Raw genomic sequence first — 24,664 nt, forward strand, 5'->3', positions numbered from 1 at the left:
CATTCTTACTTTCAAAGTGCCTTCACAGGATCTGAGGCAGATGAGAGTATCCTGGGAATACTTCCTTTGTGCTTTTCCTTTGCTTCCAAGGCTGTTCTAATCCATCGGCATTTCGTAGACACAATGGAGCGCTGACTGGACTGCTACGAGATTAAAAAATTTTTAATACACACCTCACGATTTTCACTGACCCTGAAGCTGTTAAATTCACCTACGACCCTCCCAAGTAGTTGGAAGAATCTCCTGCTAGAATGAATCAACGATGGATGCTTACTCTTATCCAGCAACACAGTGTTGGTGACATTCCTCATGATGATCAGGTCTCAACATGCCAGTGCTAAAGAGACTGGCATCTCTGCCCGCTTCCTTCCATAACCATTGTGGAGTACACAAGAGAATCCAATTTGTGACACATGGAAGCATTGACACGTTATCCTTAGAGCCACGAGATGGAGAATAAAGAATAAGGGGAGTTTATAAACTTCGTAAGGAAACCTTGGTTACGGCTACATATTAGGGATCGCATCGTTATTTCTCCCACATTGAGATCAACAATCCTGAAAAACTTACATCCCTGTCATTTGGGCATCGAGAAGATGACGTCCGGAGCTCACCTTACAATGGCAGCTAACGGGACTTACTTGCGATATCTCAAAGAGTTCCGGATATCACCTTAAATGTTTAACCAAGAGCCATTCACAACCAACTCAATGAACGTCACGGCCGATCTCTCTTGTAGCCTGGCAACAAACATGACGACTACAACGGTCCATTCAGAACTTTTACGCAAACCAGGGGTGTACTTCATTAATTACATTCAGACGTTTAGACATCTGCAATCCCTTGGTGGTGCTGAACACTTCATCCGTCAATCCGCGCGGGCACATTCCTGAATGTTGCAGATTTCCTGACTGAAAGTATTCTAGTGCAGCTATTCAAGAGTTGTACCTAGTCTAAACTCCGCAAAAGTCGGAGAAATGACCTCAGGCCATGGAGGGGAATTGTTCTCAAGACCAAGGACCTTCTAGGCACAGCTGATAACTTTGTTCACCAAAGGCATAAGTATCAACTTATGTATATTTCTGCCATCTCTGATCCTCCACAATTTCTGCCTACCGGAAATCCTGCACTACTGAGGGGACTGCAGTAGCTGAGGTCGCCAAAACCAACTCAAAACAAAGCGGCAAAATTACGAGAATTCATGTGCCTGGTTAGGATACCATACAAACGTACTTTGTAGCAGTTCGACAGAAGAAGCTGATGTGAACCAATAGAGGCAAAGGAACAGAGAAACCTCTCTTTCTCTCTCTCTCTCACACACACACACAAAATGAGACGGGAGCTTGCAAACTCCACTTGGTCAAACGTTTTGTCCTCCCAGGAGGAGACAATTTGGCACTAGAGACATGCGCGATTGGCTAGAGTCAAGGTGATAATCACTGAGGGAAATAAAAGAGGAGGAGGGGGGGATGAAGGCGAGTCAATACATTCGCCTCATCCTGAAGTGCAGATCTCATAAGTGAATTTTTGCTTGGTGGTCTCTACCATGTCGCCCTCTACCCGGATGATATCAAGGGTGTAAATCAGTTGGCGCATCACTCACGCTGACCACTAAAGTAGTTAGAGCTCGTGATGGAGAGCAGAGGGACTTTCCACCTTAACGTGATGCATCCTGCCTTTGAGCTAATCATTTCTGGGCGGTGCATTCCTCTACTACTGCGTACCACACGATCTTCTCCAAGTGCTATAGGAGGAGAGGCTTGCTAAGACCAGCCAGTTTCTGCAGCGTTGAAACCGAACGCAACTCGACTTGATTAGCAGCTGGAACCACAACCGTCAAAGTCAACCCAAATGAGGCTTCAAAAGAAGGGAAAGATGGTAGAGAATACAACCGAGAGAGGGGGGGAGAGTGTACCGTGTCGATAAATTGACCCAAGCTATGTCACTCCGCTCTCGACTGGATTTGTTCGGACCTGATATTCGTCTCCTCAGTAGCCAAGCCACCAATATCCCAACTATTGTGCATAACGATGACCGGCGACAAGTCTACACACGTCTGGTTGCTATTTGGTGATCCCTTAAGGCATAAGACTTAAACGAAACTATAAAGGTGAGCAATAAACTTGAGTTTATCTGCTTTGACAGAACGATTGCAAAATGGCAGTGCAAACGTTGCCTAATCAACATCATGGGTCACGCTAGGCGCCAGGTCAAATGATACAGGAAGACTTATAAGCTGAGCACTACACATCGCGATCCTTCCCCATGGGATCGAGATCAATCGTATCCAACGGCAAAGATAGGTGAAATTGGCAAGTCTACTCACCTTGTCAGGATGGACAGCACGAGCGGCCTTGCGGTACTGCTGCTTCACCTGTTTCACAGTCATCACATCTGCCATGGAGATTTGCTCCCATCGGACACCCTCCCACAGCACTGAGTTCAAGGTGCAGAGCAGGGCACGCACATTCTTCTCCTTGCCCTCCAACCACTCAATCACCTAGACAAAAAAAGGAGTGAATCGGCCTACCACCGGTAAGGACGCTGTGGTCAAGGCGAATGCGGACCACCTGAAAGGCGCACAAGCTTTCCTCCTCCAAGCTACTTCTAAGTTGATGGCTAGTTGGTGAATACATTTTCCAATTTTACTCCAAAAAAACAAATGTGACTGTTTTGTTGGACAACAAGACAGCGTTTGTAAATGTTGACAATCCCACTAAAAGGAAAAATTTCACCGCTTTAGCGCAGGGACATACCTTCAGGGCTTCGCGATCTTCCGTCTGTGCCAGCTTCTGATGTCGAATCTCTGCCAGCGTTTTCGGTTGTTGGTTGCGTCTACTGCTCCCAAAAGCCTCCCCAGAGGAAGAACTAAAGCCGCCCAAAAGGTCTTCAAAAGTGTCCTCCGTGACACGTGGCCGGGCACCATGAAAACTAGGTGAGGCGGTGTTCGGTGCAGGGTTGTGCCTCGGCGACGTGTAGGAAGCCGACGATTGGTACTGTTGTTGTTGGGGTGGTGGCGGCGTCGGTGTCGCTTGTTGAGGTGTAAACAATGGCTGCCGAGCTGAGGAGGAGGAGAAGGGAAAACCAAAAGTTGGACCTAATTAAAGGAAAGCAATTAACCGTTAGATTAAGAGAACTTTCAAATCAAATGAATGACACCGTGTCGGTACTCAAAGGCTAAATATCATTATGAACAGGAACAAGTGTGGCAACAGGGATCGCTGAGAAAAAAAGGTGTCAAATCAGAAGGAAACCTTACCGGTGTTATTTGCGCCCATTGGTACTGATGAGGAAGGATATTGCTTACTTGGATGCACCGGGCTATGTGAATGGGAGCTCGCCTTGGCCGCTGCAGTCTCGAAGATATCGCCAAACTCCTGGAAGGGATTGCCACCGCGTGTGAGGTTCGATGACGAGGAAGAGATGTGCACGAAGGACGAGACTCCCACTCCGGCAGCTGGAGCTTCAGCTGAAGCACCCGCATTCGTAGACGGCACGGAAGTAAAGAGATTTGACGTGCTACTACTGGTGTGCACTTTGGCCTGAGACCGCATTTTGAAGAGATCGAAATCTGAGGGATTTTTGGGGGTGGCAGGAGGAGGTGGTGGAGAGTTGGAGGGAGTTTGCTCTTCCGGGGGTTCAGTGGCCGTGCCAAAGGGATCGAAGGGATTGAGATTCACCGCCGTCTCGCCCCAAGGGTGGTGCCAGTCAGCAGTGGCGGACTTGGCCGTCGGTGTGGAAGGTGAAGCCGAGGATGTGAAGAGGTCTTCAAAAATAGAATCCGTTGTTGGTGTCGCGGCGTTACCGGTTGCAGGAGGATGGTTGGACTGCGGTGGTGATAATGATGACGGTGAGGAAGGGGAGGCGGCGGTTGATATGTCAAGGAGATCACCGATGGTAGCAGATTCCTCTAAGGTCTGGAATATCAGATTGGACTATCATTGTTCACACTCTTAACGAAAAATGGTTTTTTAGTCTAAAATAAACCCACTAGACAGAGTCCAAGACGTTAATGTTGGTACAAATGGACCACTAAATAAACTGTACCTTGCTGGAATCTGCTTGGGGTTCACTTGGAACAGTAGTAGGTGACGAGGACTGATTCTCTTCCGCTCTGGAATCCAAGGGCTCATCTTTACTCAGATAATTCGTCTCCAGGCCCTCAATCAGCGTATCCACGGCTGACGTGGGCTTCGACGAAGTGGGAGTAGCATACCCGCCTGTTTGCCGTGCCTCACCTTCATTTCTACCCGTGATCACTGGTGACCGAGGCGCTTGTGGTTGACTAGAGTTGCCAGAAGGTGATAACGGGTGACCTGTTGATGAGTAGCCTACAATGGAAGGAGTTTGCAAAGGCAGTGAAGGGATGGAACCGCAATTCTAGTCAACGGACAAATGAATGAGTACTACTGATACAGTTAAATAGCAACCAAATGTCAAGCTCGGGATCGGACATTTCAAAGAATGAAGGCGCCGTAATGTCTCCAAGTTTCGGTAGACACTTTCAAATACCCCACAGGCTTCTTTATGAGTCGGCATGTACGCACCCTTCGCTTGCTGCGTTATAATGAGATACTGCGTTGGATGTAATTACTCCGGAGGGAATTAAAGCAATGAACTGATTCATCGGGAATCCCTCCATCATACCGACTAATAAACTAGAATCCCTAGATGACAATGGCAATTTAAAGCATTACTGTAGCAGTACTACTATCAGGGCATAAAATGCTCGATGTTCACAAGCAGGACATAGTTCTACAATTGATACTAACTGTACGGCGGGTTGCATTGACCATTCCCCGTGTTTTTTGGTGGCATGAGGTTGGGTTGTTATCATTGCCTGAAGTATGCGATTCAACGTCATCACTGGAAGCTTGTCACTTTACTCATGTCAGCACACATGCTACTAGCTATTAATAATGCAGTAGTGAAGCTACCTTCAAGACTGGGTGCTCCACGAGGACTTCAGAGGTAACTCCGACGTCGAAATCGACTCAAAACAGAGATGATCGGCGGTAGATGGTTGTATCATAGCAATTTTGAACAACTACCTCAAACTTTGATTCTGCACTATGGCCAGTTCTGGAGGGACAACACAATAAAACTAATTCAAAGTGTCCAATTGATGAAATATGACCCTGCTTCCAGATTAATACAACCTCAGAGACAACACGGTCAGTAAAACAGCGTAGTCATCCTCCTCATTTCTAATTCTGAGAGTGATCATGGTGGTTTGGTAGATTCAAGACGAGGCCGAGGTGAATGAAACTGGACCGTCCAGAGGAAGCAGAACGAATTATCGTAGCGTCTAGTGCTATTTCGTCTTCAAGATCGGAGGCTTCATCGCTGAAAAATTCACTTGCGAGAACAGATGACAGTGGAATAAAGTCTTGTTTACATTACTGGTGCCTTAACAGTAAAGCTACTTTTAAATTCACATGTCTTATAACAACCTCAAAGGGACACTCAAGCACCACACTTGTGGAGGCGTTGGCGAACCCACACCAAAAGAATCACAGCCCCAATTTCATTGGAAAGTACGCCACTACACTGTAGAAGAAATCCGCACACGAAGAGTTTCATAACAATGAAGACGAGTGAAACCACGTAGAATGCTAACAATCGTTCTAAGATTAAAATCGGCATAACGGCCGAAATGGGACGATTTGAGAAGTACCCACGAAGGAGTGGCTTGAAAGAGCAATAAGATATTGACAACACCAACCAACGCACTCCGAAGCGATCAAAGACTCACGATTTTGAAAGGATAGTAGAAATGAAGTTCGCTTACCAGCAGCCCTGAGTGCAGCCGGTGACATGACCGAACGCATCTCGAAGGCATCGGAGAAGCAAAGCATGGGTTTTCGTGAGCTCTCGGGCGGTAAGGTCTCCCAAGGGAAGACGAGGGCTGCACCCTGCCGTGGACGTTCGTTAAGTGAGACGGAGAGGTGGAGCACAGTGTGGAAACTCTCAGCATACCGACTAGTCGATGGCGTGCCGATACCTTGGGAGCCAGCGTTGGATGAATGCAGGTGGTCCAGTTCCGATCTACCATGGGAAGGGAGATCAAATTAAACGAATCGTTATTATAGTGTGCAAAAATAAGTCAATGCAGATCGTATAGATGAAAGGTAAATAACAACAGAAAGTCCCTAACATATTTCACTCACTTACCGTTACACGCTATCAGCCTTCACCCACCATGGGGACTCGAAATTGCAGAATCCACTCACTTGGGATTCCCAACTCGCTATCTCCCATGTGATATCCAGAAGGGAGGGTAAACATGGCTTAATGGAATATCACTACGGAAATACAGAAGATAGGATCAACCGGTATCATTCTCCCATCTTGACACGTGGTGCAACGGTATGACGTCTTGCCTTGGATTTGTGTTGTAAAAATTAAAGTCGCAAGTTCTTTCCACTAAACCTCCCTCCCCCACCAATCTAGTTTGCTGGATGAAGTTTTCTCGCACACCTCCGAGTTCTATCGTATCCACTAGACAGCGACATTCCTCTCTGTGTGCTAATTGTTTGGCCTTCAGGAGAGAAACAACTCCAACCAATCTTGGTCTCCGGGTCATATCAGTAGCCCTCCAACCCTTCTGAAAGTCTCGGGGGGCTGCATTGATGGCAGCTGAAAGCAAACTTGACTATAAAGGACAACTATCCTCGTTTCTACTACTGAATACTAAGCCTTTTCGCGAGAGAATAAGGATATGGGGTAAAAATGGGAAATTCTGCAACGATTCCTAACAAGAGGGGTGACAATGGTGTCGAAATTTGGCAACATCCCATTAACCGAAGCGAGCGACACTGGCCATGAACCATGTGAAGAAGTTCGCTACGGAGCTTTCTACGGTGTCTGTATGAAGATGTCAGTTAAATGAAAAAGGACTACTGCCTCCATCTGTCTAGTAGCTGGATAAAACCCAGATGGATATATGGCCGGGCAGCATTGAGGTGACAGCAAAGTGGTAAGGAGAAATGGACGCAAAACCTTGTCCCCACAAAACTATTTTAAGCACTGTCCTTCATTAAATGACTGCCTTTTGGGTAGTGGTCTTACGACCGGCGATGGACATACGAGACGAACAGCACATTTCCCCTTCCATCAACACAGTTCCTACATAGAACAAAACTCCAGATCCAGTGGGATTGCCAAGAGAGATCAGCGACATCGTGGTCAAGTGTCTTCGCAGTTGCGCGCAAATTCGATGACTGGGGTGGTTAGTTAGTGGGGTGATTCCATTAAGCACCGACTGCGGTGTAATGGCCGACGCGGGAGATTGTCCAAGGGAAGAGCCGACGTCAACGCACAACAGGAGAGAGGGGGGCTATGTAATGCTTTGATTATTTATTTGACTCTTTATTTCGGTTTCCCGGGCATTGAAGGTCCCACTTTTGTACCTCCGCTGGCGGCGTGGCCCCCGGTTATAAATCTAGTACTAAGTAACGTATTTCTGAGTCATTACTTTGTCAAGTCCCTTTAAGACTCAAATTTGTGATTCATATGGAATCAAGAAAAAAAGGCGTTGATGAAAAATTACAGAATTTATATGGAAGGGATACGAAAAGGTGTACTGACAGCCTCAAAAAATAGTTTAGAAAAGAAGGAAATTAAGAAAGCTTTGGATTTATTTATGAGGAATCAAACGAATGAAAACTCACTTCAAGAAGGTAACCTTCCCAGCATCAAGATTAATGAAACCGGTGTGAAATTGCAATTGGCATATCTTGACCGACGCCGCCTGCAAACAGATGCGTAGGATTCAGTGAGGACACAAAACCCCGCCGCAAATTTTGGACAAATAATTATCACAAGTGAAGTGTTCAAATAAACTGTTAGTCCACGGTCCTATGGAATTTAAGGCATTGTCAAAGCCAAGTAAAATGAAATAGGCAAAGGAGACAGCTTTGAGGAGGGGGCGAGAAGAGGAGGAGAGGGGGAGGGAGGTTGCAAAGAGGTGTCGCATAGCCCCTACATTTTAAAGCTAAAAATCCAAAGGAAGTGTTTAAGATAGTCAACTCATCCAAATGAGCAAGGCATCAATTCGTCCTGTTATGCATACGGTGTGAAACAGGTTACGCTATGAAGGTGTAATCTCAAGAAAGCCAAGCACAGCAAGTCATAAACCATCTACAGGACAGGAAAAGAGAACACAGAACTAGTCCCTGAAGGGAATATTTTTTTTTCTGACCAGACGAAAATAAGGGAAAAGAAACCAACCTTCCCCTTTCCAGCAAAGAAGGAGCGAGCATGATAGACACTGATTGTAACATCCCCGTAAACTGAGAGGTCAAGGAAAGTGATCTCAATTTTACGATCCTCGAACTCGTAGGTCCTGAAAGGGCATCAAATCAACAGGTAAGGATTACCAAAGGATGGAAATCAGTTAATCATCATTAGCCTTGGCCTCCGCTCGAATATGAGCAGTACGGCGCTGCTGACAGGCCTTTAACTCAGGATAGACTAAGGACTCGGCAAGTTAACCTTAACTCCTGATTGCCGTATTTTCCATCGAGTATTTGATCAGTTGGCAAGTGGATTTCACCACAGTCATCGAGATCAGCACTGCATCAAAACCACTGATACGTCCCGTCTTGAGCTTAAAATATGAATTTCCTTCCAAGACCGATGCAGGCACTTGAAAATATCAGCGAACGGATTTTGAAGGTGGGAAAATTGGTACGATGGCTTGGCGGGTTCAATTTTGAAAAAAAGGGGGGCTGAGGCCACGACGGGGAGTAATGACGACGAGCTTAGAGCAACCTCTGGCCATCTGCCACTGAAACCATAGCACTTTCTTTTTTAAAATGCCAAAAATGTAAGCGTCTAGAAAAAACCTCACAGTACTCAGATTTGTATTTTGAAAAAAGGTTTGTAACTAGTTATTGTAATCTTAACGACAGATCGGTCACGTAGGAGACGTAAGCTGAGACCAATGCAAACAGTCTGAAAGCCGATAGACAAATACGTCTCACACCATGCCATTTACAGCATGTTTGACAGTTGGATTATGGCTGTTGACCTCCCCTCGTAATCTCGCATAAACTCACTGATGGAAGGGGAAAAACATCATCAGTAAACGTAACAATCGTTCCGAGTGGAGATTGGTATTTCGATTATAAACGAGCCAATCAACCAAGTGAAAGATTGGAGGAGATGAGTCGAAAAATGGCAACCAGTGGTGAGCAGAAGGCAGCAGATACATTCACCTCAAACTACTAATAAAGGTGTGCTAGCAAGAACGGACTGGTTAATAATCCTCCCTTATAATATTCGTATGACCACTGGTGGAAGTGTCAAAACACAGGTTACTTTCCACCATGAAACATCAGCGAACAAGGCTTCACGTGGTGAAGTTAACCCTTGCCACAAATGCGCCAGCCGTATGACCGTTAGTGGAGTGCTTTAGGACGCATTTGAGTGTTTTGGTTGACGGTCATCTTCTCCCATAAGTCACTGATTCAACAATTTCACGGAAGGATCTCATTGTGGGTGTAGGCAGCAGCGGTGAAGGTGGCGAACGAAGTCTCCTGTCAACGAAGCCATTGGCCCCGCGCAAGGCTTAAAGAAGAGTACTGTTGGTGGGCCCAGCACGCCATGCCGGTGCTCAGCCGCACTAGGCCATTTGGACGACAACAGCCTTGAAGCAGGCTGGCGTAGAATACTTCTTCGGCCAACCTGACAAGTCTTTCCAAGGGTGTAAATGTAACAGGAAAACCTTTGAAAAAATTCCCGTAATGTAGGCTTCTTGAACCACTCTTGCCGTAAGCCCCAGCTCAATTGAGACAGCGTATTTGCGACATCCTTGATGAAATGCGTGGTAAACTCCAGTGTGTAGCATCAGTAAAATTTCATCGCGACTGGCGATATTTGTCTCAAACTAGATCTGCATCCATCTCAAGCAGCCGTATCTAATGCGCTTACCGTTCCCCGGCGAAATTTGACAGCCGAAAGAGACAGGATTAGACAGGCGTCAGAAGGGATATCCTTACAAAGAACGTTTAATGCCTCCAAAATCTTTTTTTCTATTTACTGAAGCTGAACCTCACAAAGCAGACAGACAAAAAGTTAAGGCTCCAGCACTTCCACATAGTGGGGTGGTGGGGCGGTAACTCACCGCAAAGACTCGTAGTCAGTCATTGACGAAAAGACCTTCTTGTTGCCTTGGTAAACATCGACATAGGGACGACAACCGTTTCTGTAAAGTGAACAATTAAGAAAAATGTTGTTTAGCGAAATACACCTCTGGGGAGAGGAAATAAAGTTATTGAAAGAAATGAGCTCCTCACATTACCTAACTGCAGCGTTAATGCTTTTCCTATCTCGATATGTAGATATTCAGATGATCATCTTTGTCAGATAGAAACCTGTCCGAAAGGGATTCGGTTATTGAAAAAAAGGAGGGGACTATGATTACACCAATTCATATTATTTAAGGATCGTTTGACATCTGACCAATTTTCAAGCAAAATGAAAATTGTGACGGCAAATGTTACTAATAGTAACAAAGCATAATGACTGGTACCTAACGACACTGGTGATAAAAGTTAGAAGGACATTTATCAAGCTATATGAAACAATTTATTGTGGAATACACTAGTGAAGACAGCTATATTTTTCTGGAATACTTTGATTTTTTGCTTAACTTCCGATTTTGGTAAAGATGCCGCTTAGGGTGTCCGCGGTCTGGCCTCCAAGCTGTGCCAGTGGCCCTCCCACCGCTTCAGACCTTCTGTGGGTCGACAATACATGTTCTGCCCGAATATGGTGTCTTTATTTGTCTTCAAGAAAGTCGCGAGACGCTACATTGGTGGCAGCGTAAATCAATCTCGATCCTAAAGGACAACTACTTTGATTTCTACTGCTGGGTGATAAGCCTTAACGTGACGGAAGAAGAAGGGTACATGCTACAAATGGGAGAATGACTGACGACCCCAAGCAAAAGGCCCAAAAATGGCGACTACCTCAATTTCGTCTTCTGCGGGAATGTTATTAAAAATTGAGGTGACACTAGCCGTGACGCATCTGGAGGAGTTCATTACGGGCCTGTCTACGGTGCCCCTATGAGAATGCCGATGTGAAAAATATGACGCCTGCCCTACCTCTACACTAGCTGAATGGAACCCTAAAAGATATGGCTGGGCAGTCCCGGGAAGGAGTAACAGACGCAAAACCTTACCGCCATGGAACTACTTTATTGAATGACTCGTCTTGCAAGTCTGCCTTCTTACAACTAGCCAGCACATTCCCCTTCTTCCAATAGGGTTCTCATAGAGGACAAAACTTCGGATCCAGTAAACCTGGCGAGAGGAATCAGTGATGCTACAGTCAGTTATCTTTTCAGCTGTATGGAAAGTCGATGACTGGCACGGTTGGCTCGTGTAGTGTTTCCCTCTCAGCACCGACTACGTTGTGGTGGTTGACACGGGAGGTTGACTAAGGGGAGCGCCGGGGAAGACGTTCAAAAGAGGGGAGAAGCTATGCAACACCTTAATTGTTTGTTTAACCCTCGGTTTTGGTAACAGGACACTTGGGGGCTCCGTCATTGAACCTCCACGGCGCGGCCTCACCTTTGGGCCAGGCCTGTAGTCTCAAGCCTTACTGTACATTGAAAACGCACATTTTTGCCGAGCATTACGGCTTCTTTCGTCTTCGGGGAAGCCTCGGAACGCTGCATTGCTTAAACGTATTATAGTGATTGCCATGTTGAATCAATTTATTGCCTGCAATCACAACTTTAATTTTGAATAAAGGAGTTCGCTAAGGATGAACGACCATTCCTCAATTCTGACCTACAGGAAGGCATATGGAAGCCGTTTGTTGAGTTATATACAACGCAAGGAATCTTCTTTGTATCCAAACTCAGCAAAACTGTAACGAATCGTTTCTGTCCACTGCAAATCGACCTTTGCGCTATTGAAGTAGTGTTCGGCTCACATCACTTACAAGAGCAATCTCTCGATCCGTCTGAACATCGACAATAAAGCTACCAGCTTTTATAGTCTTTGGAAGCACTTTGACCAGCCCATAACAGGGTGAATGTTTCGTAAACCTGTGGAAGTTCATGAGAGAGAGGGAAATAGAACTATCAGGTGACCCGAAAAAGTTGGTCCAATTTTTGGCATGGATGTTTACTTTTCTGGTGCATTGTGCCACTTTTCTTTTATTTTGAACCCTCATTTCGTAAAATGTCGGTTGGACCTGATAAACATGATTCCACATTGTGTAGGTCAAAAACCCAGTTTAACCGGCTTCCAATGATGAAGTACAAACTAAATTCTTTTCGAATTTGTCACTTTATAGCCTTCGGGGAAGGCGCGGTGTGGTGACGGCTCACATACCCGTCGGAAATGGTCCATATAAATCACTTAATGTTGGTGGTGGTGGTGATGATTCACTCAACGAAGGAGGCAAGACTTTCTCTTCTTGATCATGAAAAAGAGATAATGATGTGTAGCTACTGTACAACTTGGAACAAAGTTTAACGTGAAACACACGAACAACTCGGAAGGCAGAAAAGTGGGAGCTACTTAGTGAATGGGCGCCGTCCGCATGCATTTACACGTGAAAATCGGCTACATCTTAACGACACCTCATCGAAATGCGGCGTTAGAAAGAAAGGTTCGCTGCATGACCAAACGACTCTCAATGAGAAGCACCTTTGCAAATTGAACGAAAATACCACTGGTTATCCCCTGCGCAATCCACTACCAGCCCCTTACACACCTCTAAGGCACCACTTCGACCCAGATAGACTGCTCGGGCTTTCAAGCCTGGAGGACAAAAGGCTATGGAAGAGTAAAGTCTCCAAGCTTGAGTTTTATGGAAAGGGGAAGATAAAATGTGATGGTAGGCATTCCAATGAATATTTTTAAGAGGCTTCTGCAGTTACCAAATTCTCACAACTGTTTGATAGCCATGTCGATGGAGAAACAGGACCTAGGGTGGACAAATCATGTCATTCCCAAAAAATATGGTCCCAGCGCTGCCACAAAAGCCGAAGACGAAACTCAAAACAATATCCCATAATGGCATTTGTTTTAGCTCGGCTTCCACGCTATGGGGAGGGCATCTTCGCCGAACCTCCAGTCCCTTACCTTGCTTACAATAAGGCTACTTCCAGACGCGAATGCCACATTATGACTTCATGGGACCATTCCAAGGCAACCACAACTTACTTGAGTCGGTTGAAAGATGGGATAGGGGCGATGATGATGCTCAGTAATTCCACTGGATGATTATGCGGAACTTGGGGCGGTACAGACACAAGCTTTGCCACGTAATCGATGTAGCTGAAAATGACAAAAGTTTGGACAATGATCCTCAAAAATTATGCATTTTCTTTTTTTCCAACACTTGAACCATCAAAATGACCAATTAAACTGCTACCCGAAGATTAAAAATGAGCCTGCTCGCAGGTTAAGAGCCCAAAATATCCATTTTATTGTTTTAAACTCTGCCAAACTGAAAGGGACGCTAACAACACGATGACTGATACGTAAAACATTTGCCAGACTCACCGCATTTGAGACGGCGTAAGTCGCACAGGTCCTCGCTTCGAGGCGAAAAACTTTACAGCCGTAGACGCCTCCGTAAACACACGGCAAAAGCAGAGGAGACAACAGACTAACACTGCGGACAGCTGTCGTCCATCAGTGCAGTGAATGATGCACACATTGTCCGGTTTCTGCGACAACCAGAGGCGCGCGTTTTGGCACAACTCGACGAGGGACCACAACGTTGGCGCTCGGTTGGACTCGAAGGGGCGGAAGGAAACACGGCCACCAAACCAATGGGGAAAACGATAAGCTCGTGAGCTGAGGTTATAGACGGCGTAGCTATTAGGGTGGTGACGGTCTAGGTAGAGTTGGGCCTCCTCCATGGAATTGCGGGAACCGACAACGGTTTCGAGACCGCTCTCAGCAGGGTAGGACATTACTGGAAGGAAGAAGATTTACAGAACCAAACAGATTTGCCTATCGACAACAATGCAGTTGTGGCATTGAAGAAAGCCAAGAGTCAGTGCTAAAACCCATTGAGAGAGAATTACAGGTTCAACAGGTGGTGCAACATCTGGAAGGCGAAATGGACTGATTTAAGCGTGAGTCCTCCGTTGAATTCCTTCTGTGTTATGACGAAACGTTTTTTTTAGTTACAAATACTAACTTGAGGATCTTTGCGGGTTCCTGTGGGTCTACATTTGCATTGGTGGCATGGAGCCTTGCTCATGCCATCCGTGGCGCTAGTCTCCCAGCCCTTCCACATGCAGGGGGAACTTTTCAGTCCGATAAAATTAAAGCCCTCCTGTACAGAAATAATTTTTAGCCCAGATTAACAGCTAATAGGTAGAGGTCAAGGGGTTACGATCTCAAGAATCGACATGAAGTAAACTGTTAAGGTTTATGAGCGAGCGGCCTGGATCCTATCAGGCTCCCAACCAGATCACCAACAGACCGAAACTTCGGAGCGGAGGCCTACATTGACCGAGGGGAAGCACGAGGAGTGCGCACAAGCCAGGCAACTAGCTAGGGGCGAGTGCTTGACTTTGAGCCTAAATTGTCTGAGTTTCTCGATCGTCTTAGCCTTGCGTACTTACAGGTGAGTGACCTTGAACTTAAAGTGTTTGTCAGCGCCTAAAATGGAGTCAAATGTGATCGCAGCTAATAAGAGGAGTGAGTGAGAACGATATTTCAAGAATGGATGAGAAAATAGCTACAGAAATGGCAAATAGGGATGTAGCTATCCCCGAAAGGCGTCAAAACGCCAATGAAGTGGAGGAACAATGAAATCAGGATTAGAATGATGAGAAACTACCTTACATTGTTTAATAAAGTGGATTTATAGTTTATATCAAGGCCTACATGAAATACGACGGTCATTTCAAATGCATTTATTGTAGAATATCGTCCAAACACAAAAATAGGAATTAAAAGACTAACTGAAATACTTTGATCAATTGTTTAACTCGCGGGCACCTAAGGCTCGGATTTTGTACTCCCGCTGGGTAGCACGTCTACACGTCGGGAATGCATATTCTGCCACACTACTATGACCATATTACGACTTCAGAGAAATCTCAGAGTGCCACAATGGTAGCTACGGCAAGCAAACCCGATCCTAAAGGACAACTGCCCTGATTCCCATTTTTTAATGAAAGAAAGACAACTTTTCCTGATGGAAGAATGAGTGACGACTCCTAACAGGAGGCTTAAAAGTGACGTCTATCTTCGGTAACTACCCCAGTTCCGAGCGCTGCAGGAACGTGACACTAGCCGTGAACTATCCGGAAAAATTTACCACGGAGCTGTCCACAAGTACCTGCATGAACATGCGATACCTCCTCCGCCTCTCTACCAGCTCAACAGAATCCAAACAGATTTGGCCGGGCAATACTGAAGGAAAGACAAAGTGGGGAGGAGGAATAGAGGTAAAACCCAATCCTACGGGACTATTTTTTAAACACGTCCTTTATTAAGCGACACCTTTTAGGACACTGTTATTAGGACTAGCAATGGGTATACGGGATGACCACCACACTCCCTCGACCCCAGTAGTTCCCAAACAGGACAAAACTCCAGATTTAGTAGAACTGCCAAAGGGGATCAGTGACTTTACGGTTAGATATCATCTCAGTTGCGACTGGTTCGTAGGTGGTTTTCTTACAACACCGACTAACGCTGAAATGGCCAACGTGGGAGGTTGACCAAGAGGAGTGCCAGCGTCGACGCTCAAAAGGAGAGGAGGACTCTGTAATATCTTGACTGTTTGTTCAACCCTTCGTTTTGGCTTCGCGGATGCTTAAGGCCCTGTCTTTGTACTTTGGCTGGGCGGCATGGCCTCCGGGTCATGCCAGTAGCCTCTCAGGACATCTATACGTCGGCAGTGCATATTCAGCCTTACTATCATGCCCTCTTTCATCCCCAGGACAGACACGGAGCACTGCAGAACACTGAATTCGTTAAATTAGGAAATCTTTTCTCTAGGAAATCCGGTTTCATAATCCTTGCTCTTGTCTTGCGTTTTGGTTTTAATTTACACGAATACTGCCATAAAGGCCGACGCACGAGAGTAATCAGAAAGTATGACAGAGACCACGTTCAGGACAAGGCAACTACTGCCTCCAAAATATACATACTACCCCGCGAGGCATCAGCCCGTTGTGAAACGGCCTTCACATCCTGATGGCAAGGGCTACTGGTCTTCCAAATCTTCCATACACCTGCAATAAAGTGAATTTTAGACATGCGGGCCGGACAACCCGGAAGTTAAGAGATGCCCACCTATTTGATGTAGGCCTGTTTGTCACGCGATTTGCCCTTGAAAACTTCATGATTGTGAATGATTTAAAATAACTGAAATGAATACGTCAGGATTATATTTAGTTTATAAGGTAACTAAGTAAATACGAAATCTCTCACCCGCTATTCGTGAGGTAATATACTGCAGATCCAAGTCGTTTGGGATAGCGCTAAAAGAGAAAAAAATGTTAGTGCTTAAGTAATAACAAATTATCCCAAGCTCATTCTAGGAGCAAATAGTGCCGACACATTTGAACAAGCTAACACTTTTGGGGGACAAGACAATGATTGACGGCACTGGAGTATCCGGTGAAGCAATACTACTACTAAAAAGGTGTCTGACACAAAATGCAGCAATTCACGTACCAGTCTCGATCGAAAGAGCTTAAGAGACAAATAAGAATGAAAATGTTTGATCGCTACCAGTAATGCCAAATTTGAATCCCAACCTTGATTATTATGAAGGTAAGTAGCCTGTGTCAGTAGCTACCCTACATGAGTAAAGGCTGTGAAATCATGGTCAAGCAGTGTTTGAGTTGGATCGTCTTATCCAACAGTTATAAACACTGCCAATCATGAACTGCAGAACTATTAGGTGCCAAATGCACGAGTCCTTCGCTTACTTTCACCAGGAAGACAGCAAACAAACGTGAAATCCCAGTACCATAGGCTGCGATTTACGATTGAAGGATCGGCCACCTTGAACAGCGTTTCTTGTATAAGCCTCTTGAAGTGCGCACCACCATACTCCATAATCCTTTTCCAACAAGATACACGATTACGAATTCTACTTTTTAGAGCCTTTTGCTTACCAAGGCAAGAAAGCTACTCGACCCCTTTAATTAGCCTCAACCGTCCACTTCCCCTTATTACCGCATAATGGATGAGGAGTTGATCGTAACTTGGGGGAAACAACAACAGAGAAAGAGTGAGGATGAGGATAAGGCAATACCTCTCACTCCGAATCAGCTAGAGTGTAAATCCTCACACGGGTAGGTATAGGGCACTGCCCCACGTTGTAAGAATAAGGGCGAGAACTTCCAATTATTTAGCGGTCCCTTGCAAACCAAGCTGCTGTATTGTTTTAGCCAGAGAGACAGATCTGGTGTGATCGTTTGACCTTCGACAAGCGAGCAATTCTGTCTGTAATTTACAGCAGAACACGAGAAACAGTTTTCCAGGAGTGATGTGGCACGTGACGTAAAAGAGTGAGATGGATGTTGGAGACGTTGGAGTTGTATGGTGATGATAAAGCAGTTTAGGGGGTGTGTTCCTTCCCTTGGCGAATAGTGTAACGCAAGAGCCATTTTGCATTGTAGGTAGCTTAGAAGCTTTCACTACAATTTTATCTTCCCAGTTGGCTTTATGGAAGAAAGCCAACTGTTTTCACGCTCACATCATTGTGGCACACCGGTTGGCCACGAACTGCCCGGTCCCTTCTTGACGTGTTGCATCCGTGGGTTGTACTAGGTTCTACTCCAGTTTTGGGGCCGGATTAAACTTGACTGTTAAAGCCAACAAGCTGGAATCCCATAGGCTAAATTAAATCGTCATTTCTACAAATGAGAGCTCGAAGCAAGAGGGAGGTTGCGGTGAATACAGTCGAGTATCAAACCTGAGAGGCTGGCTGATGCACGTCGATGCATTGTGACTCATGCATGTAGACGATCCCATGTATTGAACAAGTCCGTACGAGTTACAATAGGTCATTAATAGTGAGTTACACCAAAGGCCGCACAAACTGTTTCGGCCACACGGCACACCACATGGCCGACTAATCGAGCATCGTTTTCACAGGGTAATAAGTAAAAACCGAACACCTCAAGCCTCAGACCCGGAAAAAAGGTTGCAAGGGAGATCCGAGTTATGATCGGAGGGCGCTCCATTACTTGACACTAAAAAAGCGGATGAGACCGGTTTGAAAAATCTACATCCATTACTTACATTCACCGAACCCCAAGGCAAGTAACCAATACCACTGTGTCCAGACACCATGGGGGGAAGACACGCATTGACATTTCATGGACCCAGGTCTAACCTATAAAAACCCATTTTTCCAGTCGGTAATGCACACAAATTATCGCTCTTAAGGCTGAAGTGCACACTTTGACCAATCGCGCAGCTATCGAAGACAAATGTCCGCTGAATTTATGCGCTCAGACAATCACACAAGAAATGAATTCGTGCTGGCGTTTGGGAGTTTACATGGTGCTGAAACATTGCAGGCAGTTGCAGGCCAAAGAAGGTTCGATTCTCAAGCACACACGTTCGTTACCAGAGCCTTCAAGGAAAAAAAGCACCAGAGTCCAGGTGTTCTACCACTCAAATATGCTACTGACACCCGTGATACCGAATCAAATCAATCTGAGCCTCAACCAGTCTGTTTGCGGCATGATTTGCCGTAGCTAGTAGTCAACATAAACTATTTGTGAAACCGGCGTCAGGTGTGAAAACTGGGGAGTCATAAACAGATACAGAAAGGACACAGAACAGAACATCCGAACCCAAAGGGAAATGCTTAACTCACGCAGTCACCGCTTCCATAACCTTGGATGACGTCTCTCGAATATTTTTGATCAAGTGACCTGCACTACCCTTGAGGAAACCCAGCACCCCACCAGCAGGCCGCTCTGGTGCTTCAGCCGAACCGTTGGAAGAAATGGATCCATTGGTTGGGGAGGGTGCACAGTGGCGTCGGGTGTTGCGAGAGACATTCATGCCAGGTCCAACTGAAGGTCGACCCGAAGAACATGAGGGTGAAAGAGGAGGAACCGACGCCTCAGAGGAGGAAAGAGCGGTGGGAGTAGCGGCATGAGCATCTGAAAAGAGAAATTTACCAATCCTTTTTTGCCGCTGCTTCAACTATTGGGTACATGAAAGCAGAGAAGGACCGACCACTTATGCAGGTATCGAAAGGCTACAGAGGCCAAGTCTAGTTAAAATGGGATAGAATTAGCATATTCACATCCTGGGAAACCCAAAAGGCGTTGTTCCGAAAGAAACTTAATCTCAACATTCCGTCAACTAGTTAAGGCAAAAATCCACCCGGCGTAACCGATCAACTGTGAATAGTTATGAAGGGTGATAGAATCCACTGGGGACCGGAATTTAAACAGATTTTTTCCTTTCTGAAATTCGCCGTCAACTTTAAAAATTTGTTTCGATTCCAACTATCCCAAGGAATAAAATTGCTACGTCCATCACAACTTTTGCTAGCCTTTTTCCCAAGGGTCAATTGAAATGTTGTAAAAGAAGGTTTTTAAACTGTTGACTGGCATAAAGTGTTACACACTTGCGCTATGTGCTGCGTTAATGGAACAAGTGAACAGCCGGAATCTATGGCTTTTTTCCAGACAAAACCATTGGCATGGTAGAATGGATTTAGAGGTCCTACTGCCTCTCCCACTAGCAAGCCGATGGGTATCATCGTGGAGTTTGCTTCTATGAAACCACCCGGGAAGGTAAACTGGTTGTGGAGGCTTCTAAGCCGCCTGCGATGAGAAATGACGTTTGTATTGCACATGCCACTGGATCACTAGAAGACTGCCTCTCGTTTTCTGCGGCAAATTATATGCGGAAAAGCCCACGTTCTGGAGACCAAGCTACTACGTCAGATCTCTCTATCTCTCTCTGTTTGAAAAGATGCATTTCGGCGTGCAAAAGAAGCTCCTTTAAGTTTACATTTATAAGATCACCTGGGAAAGTAAAGTCGTGGCGTCAGCTGCTAACCACATATGTGCCACATGCCATGCACAAAGCCGACGACAATCACCTTGACGCATCCTGTCTTCAATTTAACCCGTAAAATGCAAAGGACTGTTTACTCACTGACCCCTCCGAGAGGCAACGAAGAATGCCGAATAAGGGGAGAGAAAAGTCCTAGCCTTATTCTTTCAAAAAAAACCTTAACGTGAAAACTTGCACCTAAAAATTTGCTTGCTAGAAGACTGCCTTACGAGTGATGTTGACGCATCACCTTCTTCTGTGTTCCACCGACAACATTTTCACGAGTGGTATTTACGATTGCGGGAAAGGATCACATGGAAGGCAAAGGTGACTTTTAGTGGAAGGCTTTATGAAAGTGACGTCTGCAACCTTCTATCTTGTTAGAGGTACTGATGGATTACAACGGCGCTTGCTTCAGTGAAGGTCTGAAGAAGCCAGGACCGAGCGATCTAGCGGCGCTTTATGGCAGAACTTAGTGAAAGTTGTAATTGACGTTATGGAAGCTACATTTGACGTGTCTACAATTCAAGCCGATTCGATGGGTTAGTTAATGGAGTTACTCCTCCTTGCTGATAATGACATGGAGGCGAACCGTCAATACATTGCTGCTTTTGTATCCTTGAGGAATTTAGTACAACGTCTAGGTACTGTTCGTTAGAAGTTCACCGACTAATGCCCTCCAAATGGTTTCATCGATCTAGGCAGAAGGGTGGTGGCTGCAGTCGATTGGACCATAAAAAAGAACAAAGGAGCTTACAACTAAGATTTTTTTTCTCACCCCACCATCAGGTCAAACACACGAAGTGCCACAAAATTCGTCCAATTTGTTGGCTTCTTGCGCCTCATTGGTACCGCAACCAATGGGTTACAGACATTGTAGATAGCCGATGAATGGAATCGTCCAATGGGCGCTCAGATGACTCCATCAACTCGTTCATCTTCAAAAGGAGACGTATTAACATGTAATTTAGTAATCACTATTTGCCCGACTAACTATTACCAAGGCTGTTTAACCATTCAAGTAGCCGTCTATTTGCACCACTGGAGGAGAGTGAAGTGGCACAAGTAATGCGGAATTTGAGATCCAGTAAACGTGGTGAGAAAGAGAGGCTTCACATTCGGCCGCTACGACTGCATCCACTTTGGTTAAAGGAGGGAAAGAAGGCTGGCTTAATCTCAAGCTGGATCACTATTTTGTCCAAACAGTTACAGTAAGCAGCCGAATGACACCGGCTAAAAACTAGACCGTTAGTGATTGACCGATAAACACAAAATCGTGTACTGAGGTAAATCATGAAGGCAAAGAAAGACCGATTTCGAGACAAGTTCTTTTGATGTTAGCTGCGTTGAAGCCTGTATCTGAAGGTTTCCATTTTCCCTTATCTAGTACTGTCCACACTAGTCTCCGTTTTGTGCTGTTGGAAGGTGATCGTTTACCGACTTATAGGTGAGGGGAAGCGAGATTTTGCCCCTCAGCGTTGACTGAGCTAACACGTCTTTGATCGGCCCAAAAGGGGTCCACGCATTACCCAACCCACACTTCTAGGGCAAACACCACGTCATCACCCAAAGACTATACTTTCGGACAAATTCATGACCATGAATATCTTGCAGGAAACCGAAAAAAAACCCTCCAGAAACCGCCAGACCTAGGGAATGGAAAGCGAGTCCCATTTCCACAAGGCAAAACGAGACTACGTCTTTTTGCTTCTGAAGACGAAAAGTTTTATAACAGTGGAACGCACAACTAGTCCGTGTGTCACGTTGGAAGGGGCCTGGAGGCAAGAATGGCGAAGATGTCAATAAAGTGTTTTCATAACCTTTCTACAGTCTTTGATTTTCAACACAAAATCAAACAAGTTTGATACCAACAACAAAATTTTGCTATCCAAATGACAAGCTTTTTCCTCCTAAGTCCATTTGATAAGATGTGGTGGAGTTTCAGGTTACGAGAAGGAATGAAGCTTCTGTGTTCAGTTACTACGGTTGCTTAATCTCAAGCTACCTCGCAATTCCGTCCTGAACCTGCAGTAGTCCGCTTACCAGATGGAGTTCTGAAGGTTAATAAAATCGGTTAGTGGGTGAGCCATCAGAGCCGTTTCGGTGGGCATTCACCCCCACTGCTTCTCTCCAACCGGTACACCTTAGCCAACACAACAGAAAAGTGAGAGTATTTGTCCTCCGCAAATAATAGCAGGCTTCAAAGAGAGTTTCACAGTCTAGCTTCATCCAGTTTAGTGAATGTTCAAGTCTAGCGTGACTCATCTTCGTCTAGAAGGGATCCCAATGAGAGCTTTAACCACCAACTCCATGATTTTTTTCAGCCGCTTCCATCGAATTCGAAAAGATGAAGAAAAGAAGTTGTGATAATTTGTCCAGAAAGCACCACAAAAAGGCGATTTGAAACCTTAACGGGGCACGAAAACGAGTAGGAAACATGGTTGATGAGGTTGCGCTTGCACTAAGATAGCCAAAAGACAAGTGAAATTGGGATGAAAAGGGGGCTGTCGACTACAAAAAAAAACTATCGAGACGAAAAGACATTTTATTGTGGTCGAACTAGGGAGACTTTTTTTGGCTGCGCACAGGTGTTATCAGATGAGTACTCTTGTCCGGAAGGAAGTACGATTGTCCAATGATTTTACTTCGGCAATATCAAAGCATTGTCGCCGTTGTTACTGATAATTTACGTGTAATGGGAGGTGGATGAGTCCAGCTGCCTTCGCTTCAACACCATCAGCATCAGCCACTTCGAACTCAGGTCCTTTTGAAGATTCAAACAGACTTCCAGAATGAGCGTTTCAAAGTATCACACTTTTGCCAATTGAATGCTTCATTGGTATCCTGAACTGTCAACACTGTTGTAGTGGCCCCACTATGGAACATACTTGGAAACGATCACAGGACTCGCATGCTTCCTCCATAGTGTCAGAGGACATTGCTCTCAATCCATTCGTAATGAAAGGCAGATGTATTCACGGCCCCCAATTCACCGCAATTATTCACCACTCGGCCCTCAGCTCAGGACTACTACGTGGCTGAAAGGATCGAAAAGACGTCCAGGCACTTGCACAATAGCAGGAGGCACACACGTCTAGTCAGTTAACTGTTCTGAAGAAAAATAGTGCACAATTTTGTCCACAGAGATGCTGTGAGAGGTAGGATCACTTTTTTCTCCACGCCTTCAACAGTAGTGAGGCACTATATCGCCTCATTCAACTCCAGAGAGGCTTCAAAATTAAACTGATGGCATGAATTTCACGCTTCATGAAATATGGTCTTTCCGGGTGAAGTTTAATAATAAAGACGCTGGTTTCACTCAGCCTGCTCGTTAACCAGTCCCTTTAACTGGGGAAATCAGATCACCCACACGGCGGATTCACAGAGAACCCCGGAGGTGGAATTTGACTGACAGAGGCAACATTCAGCAGGAGGGCCATATCCTTTAGACAAATCCATTAGCTTCTTTCTATGAGCAGGATAAATAAGAGTACTGCTTGTGCAACATCCTTAACATTCAACTGTTAACCTGATCCCAAAAAGGATGCATCAGTTGGGCCACTGCTTTACCTGCTAAAGCGAAGGACGGCTAGTCACAGGCGTATCCCACCTCCAAGTATTAAGTCTAGTACATGCACATAACGCACAAGACTCATTTCATCACACATTTCAGCTAATTACCTATTAGTGATGCCAGGCTGGACGAAGGTGTGACAAGCACTGGAGGGCTTTTTTCCCTCCAAAAAAGGTTTTCGTTCATAAACGGCATCGAATGGGAAGTAGTAATCAATAATTGGGCATGAATGAACCACACTATAAGGTAGATCAGAAGATGATGGCGCTAAGATCAGAAAGTATCAAGACTGGTCCGCCTTCCCAACGCTGAACAATCCTCCTTATTAGCACCTTACGTGATTGGCATGATTTCGTGGTAAGTAGCAAATTTTGTCCATATGATTTCGATTTAACAGAGGGCAGTGACCGTCCCGCTACCTCCTTGAGGCGAGTTATGATAATAATGGCACAGACAAGAAGGCAGTGCTGACTTGCACAACAAATTAGTAGGCGAGAACTGCTCCAAACAAGATCTGGACGGAGAGTTGGGGGAAGATTAATTTTTACCAATTCCTTACAGAGAATTGCATACAAAACCGTTGATAGCCCCGAGCTCACAGGAGATCGGTACCAAATTGCTGCAAATTACAATAGGAATTACTCCAACAGTTGAAGACTACAATGGAGGAAATTCTAGACTGCAAAGCTGTTACGAGTTTTGTAATTGAAAAACGCAATTACTGAACCCATATGTGCGGAAATAACAGTTTAATGAAGACGGCACGCCTTTATAACCGACTACTATGAGTGCTTATGACAAAAAAATCACCAGAATTCAAATTTACACCGGTATTAGGGGTTAATATTTTTGTCTATTAATCAAATCTAATGCTTTAACGAATCCTCAACAAGTAAGAAGCTCGGGGAACACACCTATTGTATGCAGAACAGGTTGTACATTTGCGATTAAAATAAACCATTCCCACTACTTATTCATCTCGATGAGAAGACAAAGAATTTTGAATAAGTTTTAAAGAACAGCATCAAACACCCGAAACCCGTTTGAAGATTGA

General features: G+C 45.2%; 1 protein-coding gene across 1 annotated transcript in view; it reads right to left on the reverse strand. All coding sequences in view use genetic code 11, as the record gives it.

The window, feature by feature from the left end:
• Positions 1-24,664, reverse strand: part of EGR_05479 (Cyclin-G-associated kinase) — a gene marked incomplete at both ends in the record, with an annotated part of 31,470 nt that overhangs the window by 2,504 nt on the left and 4,302 nt on the right. The window contains 12 exons of the mRNA XM_024494728.1: positions 2,327-2,500; positions 2,757-3,061; positions 3,260-3,917; positions 4,048-4,331; positions 5,792-6,048; positions 7,674-7,753; positions 8,233-8,347; positions 10,130-10,210; positions 13,191-13,304; positions 13,533-13,950; positions 16,431-16,480; positions 18,838-19,129. Coding sequence (XP_024350913.1) covers positions 2,327-2,500; positions 2,757-3,061; positions 3,260-3,917; positions 4,048-4,331; positions 5,792-6,048; positions 7,674-7,753; positions 8,233-8,347; positions 10,130-10,210; positions 13,191-13,304; positions 13,533-13,950; positions 16,431-16,480; positions 18,838-19,129 — 2,828 coding nt within the window. The remainder of the gene's footprint in view (positions 1-2,326; positions 2,501-2,756; positions 3,062-3,259; positions 3,918-4,047; positions 4,332-5,791; positions 6,049-7,673; positions 7,754-8,232; positions 8,348-10,129; positions 10,211-13,190; positions 13,305-13,532; positions 13,951-16,430; positions 16,481-18,837; positions 19,130-24,664) is intronic.

Source organism: Echinococcus granulosus, assembly GCF_000524195.1.
Source record: "Echinococcus granulosus chromosome Unknown EG_S00040, whole genome shotgun sequence".
NCBI classification, from domain to species: domain Eukaryota; kingdom Metazoa; phylum Platyhelminthes; class Cestoda; order Cyclophyllidea; family Taeniidae; genus Echinococcus; species Echinococcus granulosus.